We start from the raw sequence: 11498 nt of genomic DNA on the forward strand, positions 1-11498 counted from the left end.
TTCTATGTGCATTGCTGTCCTAGGGATGTAGGAGATGAGATGAGCGGGGGCTGCTGCCAGTGTTGGGGTGGGGGAGGGCCAGGACAGCCTCCAGTGCCCGTTTGGTGAGAGGGCGGCTGTACGGTACAGCTCAGCCCGCGCGCTGAGTCAGCAGCTCTGCGTGGGGGGAGTTCTGATGAATATGGGTGGGTTGGAGGGGACGTGCAGGCACACATGGATGTGTCCTGTGCTGAGGAGCCCCTGTGGGCATCCCCCGAGCTGGCTCTGCTGCTGCTCCTACCCACAAGCATCTCCCCTGCTAACAGGTGTGGGTGCTTATGGGGCACACTGTGAGCATCACGGTCACCTCTCTGCTTTTTCTTCCCCTTGCAGTACATCGAGGCCATCAGTAACAAGCAAGGTGAGCTGGAGAATTACGTCTCTGATGGCTATAAGACAGCTCTGACCGAGGAGAGGAGGCGGTTCTGCTTCCTGGTGGAGAAGCAGTGTGCTGTGGCCAAGAGTGCAATCACCTACCATGCCAAGGTGAGAAGGGGCTCCTACGTGCCTGGGGAGCTTGCAGCAGCAGGTTGAGATGCTGTGGTCTGTGGGCTGTGCAGGGCCTTGCAGGTGCTGGGAGGGTCGGGATGCAGCGGTGTTGCAGGAAGGTGAGCTGGAGGCTGCCATGGGCAGCTCTTGGCCAGGAGGGTTTTGGGTGTCACCCCAGTGGGTGTGCTGTTGCTGTCAGTGTGCTTTGGGGGCCCCTCCAGATGCTCATGCATCGGTTCCTTCTGATTTGTAAAAGCAGAAGATATTCAAAGCTGTGATGTTCTTGCTCTGATCAGAGCAGAGTTCCTGCAGAGCTGCCAGAGGGCTCCTTCCCACCCATACCACCCCTTGTCCATAGCACAGGAAGGAATCAAACCCAATAGCATCTGCTCCAGCCCTCTGTCTGCTTCTGAGCCTGATTACAGGGGCTGGGGTCCATCCCTTGGGCTGCACAGGGCTGGATCAGAGCCCATACACAGGCTGTGTGCACACAGCTCCCAGCAGCCTCGTGCTCTCCCTCCTGCGTGTTCCCTGCCACCCCCCGGTGCTTGTGGCACCCATCTGTCACCGGTGCGCTTGGCACCGGGGAGCAACGGGAAGAGTTGGGCTTAGTCAGCACCATCCTCGTGCTGTGCTGTGGGGCTGAATCAGTCACCAACATATGCTTGCTTCAGAGGGGAACAATCCCCCCCCCAAGGAGGAGCGGTGGCACCTGCAGTGCAGCTGTGGCCATGGCAGGGGGATGCTCCTGCCCTTGCTGCAGGAGCTGAGCGGGTGGGTGGTGGTGCAGCGTCAGCACCGAGTGCTGTGTGCATGGGCTGCAGTGGCTGGTGGTGGGTGCTGAGGTGGGTGGGCAGTAGGAAACCTTCAGGGGCATCTGTGCTGGGTGTGGGAGGGTTTTTTTTTTGGTGCATGCATTGGGTTGTGTTGCCATGAGAGCACCTGCAGGAACACAGTGTGTGGGGCTGTGTACTGTGTTTGGATGAAGAGTGACCTGGAGGGGTGGTGTTGGGACATCTGCCTCCATAGGGCTGTGTGATGGGATGCTCTCAGGAGCTGTGGCTGTGTTAGCTGGCTGAGGTCAGCTCTGTCCCTTTGCTGCAGCCAGGGGCAGTGTTTTCACTGTGGGTGGTGGAGGCTGCTGAGGTCAAGCAGCCCGCAACAGAAGCTCATCCCTGAGCCTGTGTCACAGTGCACAGCACGAGTGTGATCCTCCCTTCTCCGTGTGCAGTGAAGGTGTCACAAGCATCTGTCACATTAACATGACCCGGCTGTGGTCACTGCAGCTTGTGACGTTGGAGCGTCCCTGAGAATCCTGACCTGGAGTTTTAGGATGGTTTTACTGGGGGGGATAAAGAGTGATGCATCCCTGCAGCCTGCACGAGCCTTGTGCCAGGAGTGGGGCTGTGAGATGTTCCCTTTCCCTTCCGTCTTTTGCCGCTCCTTCCTGCTAGCAGAGCCTGGAAGCAGTGGGTTCCCAGGTCTTTCCTTGCTCGTGCCATACACAAAGGAGCCCATCCAGTGTGCTGTGCCCACATATGGTCCTTTCTTGCTGAAGCTCCTGCAGGGTTGGGTGCTACCCGTCGCTGTGCCCTCATGCTGTGTTCCCTCCTTGCAGGGGAAGGAGATGCTGACACAGAAGCTCCCGCTGTGGCAGCAGTCATGCTCTGATCCCAACAAGATCCCGGACCGTGCCATCCAGCTGATGCAGCAGATGGCTGCCAGCAGCAATGGCACCATCATGCCCAGCCCTCTGTCTACATCCAAGTCCAACCTCATCATCTCTGACCCCATTCCTGGTGCCAAACCTCTCCCTGTTCCCCCGGAGCTGGCACCTTTTGTCGGAGTAAGTATCTCGGTGGTGAAAGTTGTCCTGCCCTTCTGAGCAAAGCTGGAGGGATGAGCCCAGGTCAGCGTCACCATTGTCCTCAGCAAGTTGCCTTTGTCACATGTGGGCGCATGGGGTTGGTCACCCCAGGGTTGTGGCACTGGGGGGCTCGGGTGTGTGGTGGGCAGCTGGGGGTTGCACTGACCTGGCCCTGGGGCTGGCATTGGCAAGGTGGGACCAAGGCACCCCACAAAAGTGCATGGAGGAACCCTGCATGATGGAAGTGCCCTTATCAAATAATCTCCGGCCTGGCACTGGGGGCTGTGGCACCCTGAAGAAGTGCACAGAGCAATCTTGCATGGTAGAATTGCTCTTAAATCTGGCTGTCCTGGCCAGTGCTGGGGATGAGACACCCTGCAGAAGTGCACAGAGCAACCTTATGTGATGGAATTGCTCTCAGAAAAGAGTCTCCTGCCCAGTGCTGGAGGCCAAGACGTGCTGCAAAGGTGCATGGAGCAACCTTGCATGATAGAAGTACCCATAGTAAAGGGTCTCCTGCCCATTGCTGGGGGTGCCAACTGAGCAGTAGAGCTCAGGTTGGGTTTAGTGGGTGTAAGGCAGCTTGCAGCAGTGTGTCAGGAGGAAGCTAAACCCCACAGGAGCTGCATGCCCATCCCCAGAGCTCGCTAGGTGCCCTAATGGAGCCGTCCCCATCTTCCCCTCCCTCCCCTCCTCTCTCCGTAGCGCATGCAGGAGGCCATGCCAGCAGTGAATGGAGTCTCGGGCCCAGACAGTGACGATTACAACCACTGGTCTGAGGTGAAGCCAGCACAGCCCAAATCTTTATCTCCTCCCCAGCCTCAGAAGCAGCTGAGCGACTCTTACTCGAACACGCTTCCCGTTCGCAAAAACGTGACCCCGAAAAACAGCTACGCCTCAGGTGAGGCCAGAGATGGTGTTAGGAAACGAGTAGAGCCGATTTCTGAGCCCACAGATGGGATTTTCAGGAGGAAAATGTTGAGGAATGGGAAGGAGGATGCGCAGTGTGGCTGTTGGGTGGTGCCAAGAACAGGGGCTGCATCCTGCCTGGGCTTCCATGTATCTGCAGTATTGAAGGACAAAGGTGCTGCTGTCCTTTGCAGTGGGACTGGGGCAAAACCCTCCAATATAGGAGAATAGGGGTTGTTTGGGAAAGTCAGCTGGGGCACTTCAGTGCCTGTGAGACCCCAAGACACTGCTGGACACTTGAGTGCCAAAGGTGAAGGTGAGCACAGAGGATGCTGCAGGGTGATGTGCAGAGCCTGGGGAGTGAACAGCTGCTGTACAGAGGCATCAGGGGGGTGAGCCAGACACAAGGGCTTTATTGGGGCAGAATAAAGGAGCTGGGTGCTGGTGAGGTGAAGGACTGAGCCCTTGTCATTGTCTCCTGCCAGCTGAAAACAAGACGCTGCCACGCTCCAGCTCCATGGCTGCAGGGCTCGAGAGGAACGGCAGGACGAGGGTGCAGGCCATTTTCTCTCATGCTGCTGGGGATAACAGCACCCTCCTGAGCTTCAAGGAGGGAGACCTCATCACGCTGCTGGTGCCGGAGGCCAGGGATGGGTGGCACTACGGAGAGAGCGAGAAAACAAAACTGTGAGTCCTGCTGCCCTCGGGGCTGCCTCCAGGGAGCTGGATTCAGCCTTTTCCATCACCTCCATCAGCACCCATCAGCTGATGCCCTGCCTTTGTCTTGCAGGAGGGGCTGGTTTCCTTTCTCCTACACACGTGTCCTTGACAATGATGGCAGTGAGCGGGTCCATGCGAGGTAGGAGCGCTGTGTGTTGGCACATCTTGGGGCTTTGCAGGGTGGGGACCTTGTGCTTCCCCCAGGAGTAGGGTTTGCTGCCTTGGGATGGAGGCTTTCTGCTTTCCCCTAGACAAAGAGATATGGCTCTGGGGATAACTCCAGGCTTGGAGCAGAATGGAGTTGGTATCAACCCTTTGTGAAGTCCCTGTGGGATATCATGCACAAATGCCAAGGAATGTCCTCTTTGGTTGGGACACCCAAGGATGTCCTTTGGTGCAGTGGAGAGCAGCATTTGGTGCTGGTGACACTTGTGCTGCAGCTCCATGCCCCTGGGGTGTTGTGGAGCTCAGCTGCTTCCACTGCCTTGTTTGGGGTGGTGGGGATGGAGGTGTTGGATGTGGATGGGGACAGGAGGGATGCTCTGGGGAGGGCTCTGTGCATCTTGCTCTTCTCCCTGGTGCTGTGTGGCATTGGCTGACAGTCCTGCTGTCCCCACCCAGCCTGCAACAGGGGAAGAGCAGCAGCACGGGCAACCTGCTTGACAAAGATGACATTGCCATCCCACCGCCCGACTACGGCATGTCCTCACAAGCCTTCCCATCGCAGAACGTCAACACCTTCAAGCAGAGGCCGTACAGCGTGGCCGTGCCTGCCTTCTCCCAGGTGAGACCCCTGGTGGGGCTTTGCTGAACTTGAGGATGTTTTAAAATGGGAGATGCTTGAATGAGTCCCAGAGCTTTGGTCTCTCGTAGAGCGGTGTCCCGTCTGTGTTTTTAAAGCAGAAAGAAATGTGTTGAAGTGTGCTCATGGTGTTAGCGTGGTGCAAACCACGTGCCAGTGACCGGGAGTTCCTCTCCAACAGGGTGTGTTCATTGTTTATAGGACTACCTTATGCCCTATGGTTGTGCAATTAAAGACTATTCCAGTGGCCTCTGCCAACCACCACCCGCCCACTACAAGCCTTACTCTAGGTCAACAGCTGTAAGTCCAAGCGCACGTCATGTTGCCATTGGGACCTGCAGTTGCCTTGTTTTGCCTGGCTGCCCTCATGCCTCGCCCAGCCCCTTCCGAGCATCCCTCCTGGCATAGAAAGGGGCAGGGAAGAGGGGAAGCAATGGCCGAGAAGGGGATGAGGAGGGAAGGTCAGCTTGGCTCTTCTGAGCGCAATGGGCAGAGCACGAGGGGCCATGGCACAAAGCAGCACTGTGAGCCCCCAATGGACAACACTTGCTGTCTCCATGGCAGCCTCCCACCAGAAATGAGCTGCTCACAGGGAACATTTTTTCTCGGCTGTGGTGATACAGGTGCTGCTGGACACTGGTGACAGTCCCTGAAATGCTGGGAGCTATGGGGTGGGACATTGACCAGTTCCAGTGCTGCCCTGAGAACCACCACATAGAGCTGAAGGAGAAAATGGTCCCAAACTCCACGCGGTTTCTGGTGGGAGTTAATGCAGCACAACCCCCCTCCACAGAGCATTTCACTGATGTACCTCAGATTTCTGACCCCTTTCCAAGTGTCTCACATCTCCAAAGTCTGGGGCTGGGCAAAGCAAGTCAGTTTCAGCTTTTGCTCCCCCTTATCCAGACCAAGTCCTGTTTCAAAGAGAAATGGTGCAACTCTACCCCTGCTGTCTGAATCCTGTTGAAGCCATCTCCATCCTCTCCCTTCCATCTCCAAATGCATCGGCTCTTGCCCAGACATCCCCTGGTGCCGATGCACTTTGGTCAGTCCTTGTGATGCTCCAGAAGGGGTGCAGCCCATGTCTCACTCTGCTTCCTCTCCTCCTCCTCTAGGGTCTTGATGACTATGGGACGAGGTCTGTGAGCAGGTAAGCCTTCACCTTCCCATCACCTTACATAAGCAAATTGTCGGTATGCGTTCCAGGCACAGTCATGGCACGGTGTCCCTGGGGAGGGAGGGCTGTGCCTGTTGGCCTGGGATTTGGCTGTATGGAGATCTTGGAGCAGAATGGGACCCAGTGTGTCTCACACAGGGCAGGTCTCAGGGCCAGCCCCAGCTGCACCCAACCTCACACCCTGTGGGGATGGTACCTAAGGAGCCCTATGTCTCCACAGTCACCTTTTGGGCTGAGCTCTCGGGGTGCCCCCACTCCCTTCTCCCCCTGCAGGAGCCCCATCCCCGGGTGCTGGGGACCCCAACCCCTGGTCAGAACCGTGCATGGGATTCACTCAGTCCTTGGGATAAACACGCGGGTGACGAGTGAAGCAGCACTGGGGCAGCTTCCTCTGCTTTGTTCCACAGCGGCAGCAGCAGTCTGGTATCAACGGTGTGAGGACACCGGGCTCACGGCGGCACTGTGCTGCTCAGAAGAGTGCTCTGCTTCTCTCTCCTCCTCCATTTTTAGTTGTTTTTTTTTCTCCTTCCCTTTCTTTTTCTCTTTCTCCACTTTCGGATTTTAAACTCTCTCGTGATCTTCAAGGAAACCATGGTGCTTCTCCACCCCTCCCCGGTGTTCACAGTGCCCTTGTTTCTGACGCCTTTTCAGAGCAGAAACTGCCGATCGGTCTGTGCTCGCTTTGAAGCAGCCTGGATGCAGTTTACACTTTTAGTGGGACCCAGTTTTTTTGTACTACTTTGTGAATGTTAGAGATGCACTATCCCTCCTCTGGGGCTTTACACGAGCCGCGGACGCGGGCAGGATGCCCCAGGATGGACCCAATATGCATGGCCTGGTGTACGTACTGTTACCGAGCACCCGCTGGGCTGCGGGGCAGCGTGGGTCCCGCACCCCCAAATCCACTTCCACCTGCCTATGGGGTGAAGTGGATGGGGTTGAGCTCCTGGCACCGGAGCGGCTGCTGCTCCGCTGGGCTCAAGGACAGCCCCGCAGGTCCCTCCTCGTTGTTTTATAAATATATATATATATTTTTTGTAGCAAGGTATCGTTACCTCACCTTTGTGCTGGGGGCCGAGGGGCTGGGCATGGGCTGTCCCAGCACCACAGAGCTGGCCACGCTTCCTTTCCTTTTGGATGTGATTTTTAAGACCTCTCACCTGCCCGTTTATTCGGACATGGCTGGCAGCCACACGGACCAGGTTTTGTTTTATACACTATGAGCAGACAGTGAGGAGACCCTCCTGCAGCGGTGTCACGATTTTGCTCAAGGTTTTTAACCCAGGGTATGTTGCACTGAATGACTGAAGGTTAGAGGGGACACGACCACCCCAGCAGGACTCAGATGGAGACTGTAAAGTGCTGAAATCCTTTTTTTTTTTCCTTTATTTTTGTTTTTTTTTTTAAAAACAAACACAAAAGCCAGAGAGAACCGTGCCCTGTATCGAGTTATTGTTTGAATAAAAGTTTTATTTATTGCATTGAGCTGGGCCTCGGTGTCTTTTTCGGCTGCCGTGCTGTGCGCTGCCATCACCGCCCGCATTGCCATGCCTTTTTGGTTTTTGTTGTTGCCATTCTCCATCCCTCCATGCCAAGTGCCATCCCCATCCCATCAGTGCCCTGTGCCCGCGCTCAGCTTGGCCAGGTTTGTGTTGAAGTAGCTTTGCTAAGGGGTTAGAGCTGTTTAACCCTGTTCTCTGCTCTGTGCTGCATCTCTGCTCCCTTCAGTGCTGCATGACATTGGGGTTCCCCGTGCCCACTGCCTGGCTCCCAGCGAGGCTGTGGGGGCTGCGTTGGTCTGGGGGCATTGGGAAAGAAGCAGACCCCCCCACACTCCCCCTCTCCTGCCCTCTGCTCCCTGCAGGTTGGCACCACTCACAGCCGTGTGCCTCCTTCCCCTCCTCACAGGGTGTGCTGCCGGACTCACCACTCAATCGATCCCACTTTTCCTCCTTTCTTTTCTTTTTACTTTACTTTTCCCTCCTGCTTCCTCTACTCAGAGCTGCCTCCACCCGGTTCTTCTCGTTAACCACCACCATTTGTTCCCATCAAGGCATGCCGGTGTCCTCCAACCTGCCTTCTCTTTCCCTTGCAGCCCCGATGTTGAAGTGGCCAGGTTTTGAGATGCCCCCCTGCCCATAGTTAGTAAGTTGACGGTCTCTCCGCGTGCCCCTCTCTGTGCCGGGCGCTGACGCTGGGCAGACGGTGCCTCTGCTCTCCTTCCTGCACCCATGCTGTGCGGGCCCTGGGTCACTGCTTATCACCATCCCGGTGGTGGGACCCTGCACACCCAGCCCTGCTGCTCAGCTGTGCACATCGCTGCTGTGCTGTGGGTGCTGCTGCTGTTGAGCTTCTGCAGAGGGGCCCCAGCTTCTCGCTGCTGCTGCTGCTGCTGCTGCCCACCCTGCTCTGACCCCATAACCAACCCCTTTGGTTGTAGGTCACCGGTGGCATCTGGACCCTGCAGAGCTGTCCCTGGGGCAGAGCCAATATGTGGTCACTAATGATGTTTTTTGAGCAGCTTCTCTTGCTTGTAGACATTGATGCCAACCCCTGCTTGGTTCCAGGGCTGTGGCTTGGAGCTGCCCCCCCCATCTTGGGGTGGAGCTGTTTCTGCCATGGTGCAGAGCTGTGGGTTCTCATCCCAATGGCTCTTCCCTGCCAGAACCAAAGCAGTTAAATAATAATAGCCCCTGGTGACTCATCAAAGCTGCCTTTTCTACTCTTTCAGTCTCAAGAATCTATTTTGGCATCCTAGGGGGAAAACTGATCTAAGCATCTGCATTAATTAGGTGGGAAATTAATTACCCTATTTTTAAGCGTAAAGCCATTTATCTTTTGAAGAAAGGAAAAAACAAGCATCCAAAGGTGAGGCATGGCAAGGGGCAGCACCTGGTGGACTCCAGCCCCACCTCCTGGCCCCACTGCTGATGCTGTGGGTGCTGCTGTGGGTGGAGGCAGCTGATAGCACAGCTGATAATGTGGCTGCTCCTAATGCCAGTTACCCCCTATCTGTGCTCATGGTTCGCTCTTGGGCTGTGCCAGCCATGGGGATGGGCACAGGACCCCAGTATGGTGCCACAACCACATGCAGGTGCCATAGCACAAGGGTGAGGGTTTGTGCAGCTGCTGGGGAGGGCTGTGGGCTGCTGGCAGAGCCGGGCTGTTTGCACACAGGAGGTGGTGCCAGGCAACCGTGCAGGGCGCGTGCGTGCCGACGTGGTGGCAGATGCTGTGTGCAGCAAAGGGAAAAGCGCTCTGCGAGTGTGGGCGGCTGCAGGATGGCGCTGGGCATGCAGTAGGAGCCCATCCTCTCCCTGTTTTCTGCCTCGTAGACATTTTGCTGCTTCCATGCAGCTTGCTGCTCTTCTCCCAGCACGTCCCACGGCAGCAGGTGCAGGGATCCATGCCTTGTGCTCTGCACAGCCACCCCTGCAGCACCGGCTGACCTCAGGACTGTCCCCCGTGGGAGGTGCCAGAGCAGCTCCTGCACCCTGCACCCACTCCTATTCTTTTTTCCCTTTGGAAGAGCTCGGCTTTAGGCCTGCTGGAAAGCAAGGTAGGAGAAAGTTCCACGTGGACCATACCTTGCACTCACAGGTGTGCTGGGCCACCTGCGGCCATCGGAGCCTCATCCCCGCAGCCAGAGCTGGCGGGGTCTCACCGTGTCATCATCCCATCGGCCCACACCTGCTAAACTCTGCCCTCCTCTCTCCCTGCAGAAACCCCTTTGCCAACGTCCAGCTGAAACCGACCGTGACGAACGACCGCTCGGCGCCGCTCATCAGCTGATGCCAGGAGCGCTGCAGCCGTGTGGCTCTGCCAGCACCTCCCCGCCCGGCGCATGGCTGCCTCCCAGAGCCGCCTTTTTAGGCAGAGTTTATTTAATCCTGCTGCTTTGAAAAGCCAAAGGCTAAAGCTATAGTGCCCTGATTTCCTCTCTTCTCTCGCTCCAGCTCGCTCCTCGCAGTGGTCGGGGTCAGATGGCTGCCAAACAGCCCGATTCCCCTCACAAATGGCACACCCCGTGCTCCCAGCTCGTGCCCCATAGCCAGGTTTGCTTCTAGGAATGGCAGCAGCTTGCAGGGGAGGGAGGACGGCACAGGGGACACCCTGCTCTCATGGGGTGCAGCGGCAATGGGCGGTCAGGAGAGCCCCAGTCTCCCCTTAAGCAAAGGAGTTGCTGGTGCCAGTGCTGCAGCCCTGAGTCAGGGCTGGACTCTGCTCTCAGGGCTGCTGCAGTGCCATGGCCATGTACATAGGGGGGTGTTATGGTACTGCTGTAGGATATAAGCTAAGAAATACTCGAGGAGCAGAGGGCTCTGGATGTGTGCTATGGGGTAGCCAGCACTGCTGTGCTCCTTCCCAGGCTCAGCCCTAGAGTCCTCCTGCTTTGCTGCTTCTCTTCCACTATTCCTAGGGCTGCATGAGACTGAAATATATACACATATATACTCGCACCCCCAGCCCTGCCAAAGGGGAAGGGGTTTTTGGAGCAGGAGCTGCGTCTTTGCTGCATGATGCAGCTGGCACCAGTGAGGCACAGCTGGGAGCAGTGCCCAGAGGTTTCTGCCTTTCCTATTGTATTTGTCATGTTGCACTTTTTTAATTGCTTGAGCACAGACGACCGCTCGGGTTGCTGTGACTGTAGGTTTAACCCAGGTGGCAGAGAGCTGACTGCATTGGTCACTGTTGGGGTTCTGCTATGGAAGGGCTTTCCAGTTAGAGCCAGCTGCTGGCAGTGCTATGCCCCCTCCCATGGCTCATGAAGGTGCCTTGCAGGAGAGCATCCCCACACAGGGCTGAAGTGATGCTGGCTGCCCCCAGGGCACGTTTTGCCCCTGGACACATCACTGCTTCCTCTGTGGGGCAGGAGTAGCACTGTGACCCTCAGCATCCTGCCCCCCAGAGCCCACCTCCAGGTGCTGTCCTCTGGCACCACTGCATCACGTGCAGGAAGCCACCACCTTGTCCTTACATATGCCCATCCCAACAGCACCCCTAAATGCAGAGCAGGGGCTGCACCCTGCCCAATGTCCTGGGCCACAAGGATGGTGGCAGCTGTGCCAACCCCAAGTCTCACCGTGCAGTGCCAGCCCTTCTGCCACACGCTGACAGCCACTGTGTTGTGCCTTGGGGCAACAGGAGCTGGGGGCAGGGGAAGGCTGTGCTGCATCTCGGGGCCTTCAGGAGGGCTGGGGGGCTCACAGCCATGGGGTGTGCCTTGTCACCAGCCCCATGTCGTCCTCTTCCTGCACCACACCAGGGGCTGCGGAGCCTGGGGCTTCAGTGCACCTCCTGCCTTGGTGGCCACCTGCAAGATGTAACCTGAAATAGTTTGTTTTGTTTTTTTAAATGAGAGAAAAAAAAACGACAAAAAGAAATAATTTATGAGCAATAAAATTTACCTCCCCACCACCAGGCACCCTGCGTTTTCCTTTGGGTTGTTGGAGCCCCCGTAGCCGCGATGGAGCTGAGCTCTTCTATGCAATACT

General features: G+C 56.7%; 1 protein-coding gene across 8 annotated transcripts in view; it reads left to right on the forward strand.

The window, feature by feature from the left end:
• BAIAP2 (BAR/IMD domain containing adaptor protein 2) overlaps positions 1–11421 on the forward strand; it is a 31399-nt gene extending 19978 nt beyond the window's left edge. The window contains exons 7-15 of one of the 8 annotated variants that reach the window (XM_015879993.2): positions 373–525; positions 2147–2374; positions 3101–3296; positions 3790–3991; positions 4095–4163; positions 4646–4808; positions 5942–5976; positions 8099–8148; positions 9726–11421. In XM_015879993.2, the coding sequence (XP_015735479.1) occupies positions 373–525; positions 2147–2374; positions 3101–3296; positions 3790–3991; positions 4095–4163; positions 4646–4808; positions 5942–5976; positions 8099–8126 (1074 nt within the window). In that variant the 3' untranslated portion in view covers positions 8127–8148; positions 9726–11421. Of the gene's footprint in view, positions 1–372; positions 526–2146; positions 2375–3100; positions 3297–3789; positions 3992–4094; positions 4164–4645; positions 4809–5027; positions 5127–5941; positions 5977–6410; positions 7489–8098; positions 8149–9725 lie in introns of those variants that run through there. The other 7 variants (XM_085522513.1, XM_015879987.3, XM_015879990.3 and 4 more) reach the window with 7 other exon arrangements.
• Positions 11422–11498: the final 77 nt, after the last annotated feature.

Source organism: Coturnix japonica, chromosome 23, assembly GCF_054131305.1.
Source record: "Coturnix japonica strain WE chromosome 23, WE-NBRP24, whole genome shotgun sequence".
Lineage (NCBI taxonomy): Eukaryota > Metazoa > Chordata > Aves > Galliformes > Phasianidae > Coturnix > Coturnix japonica.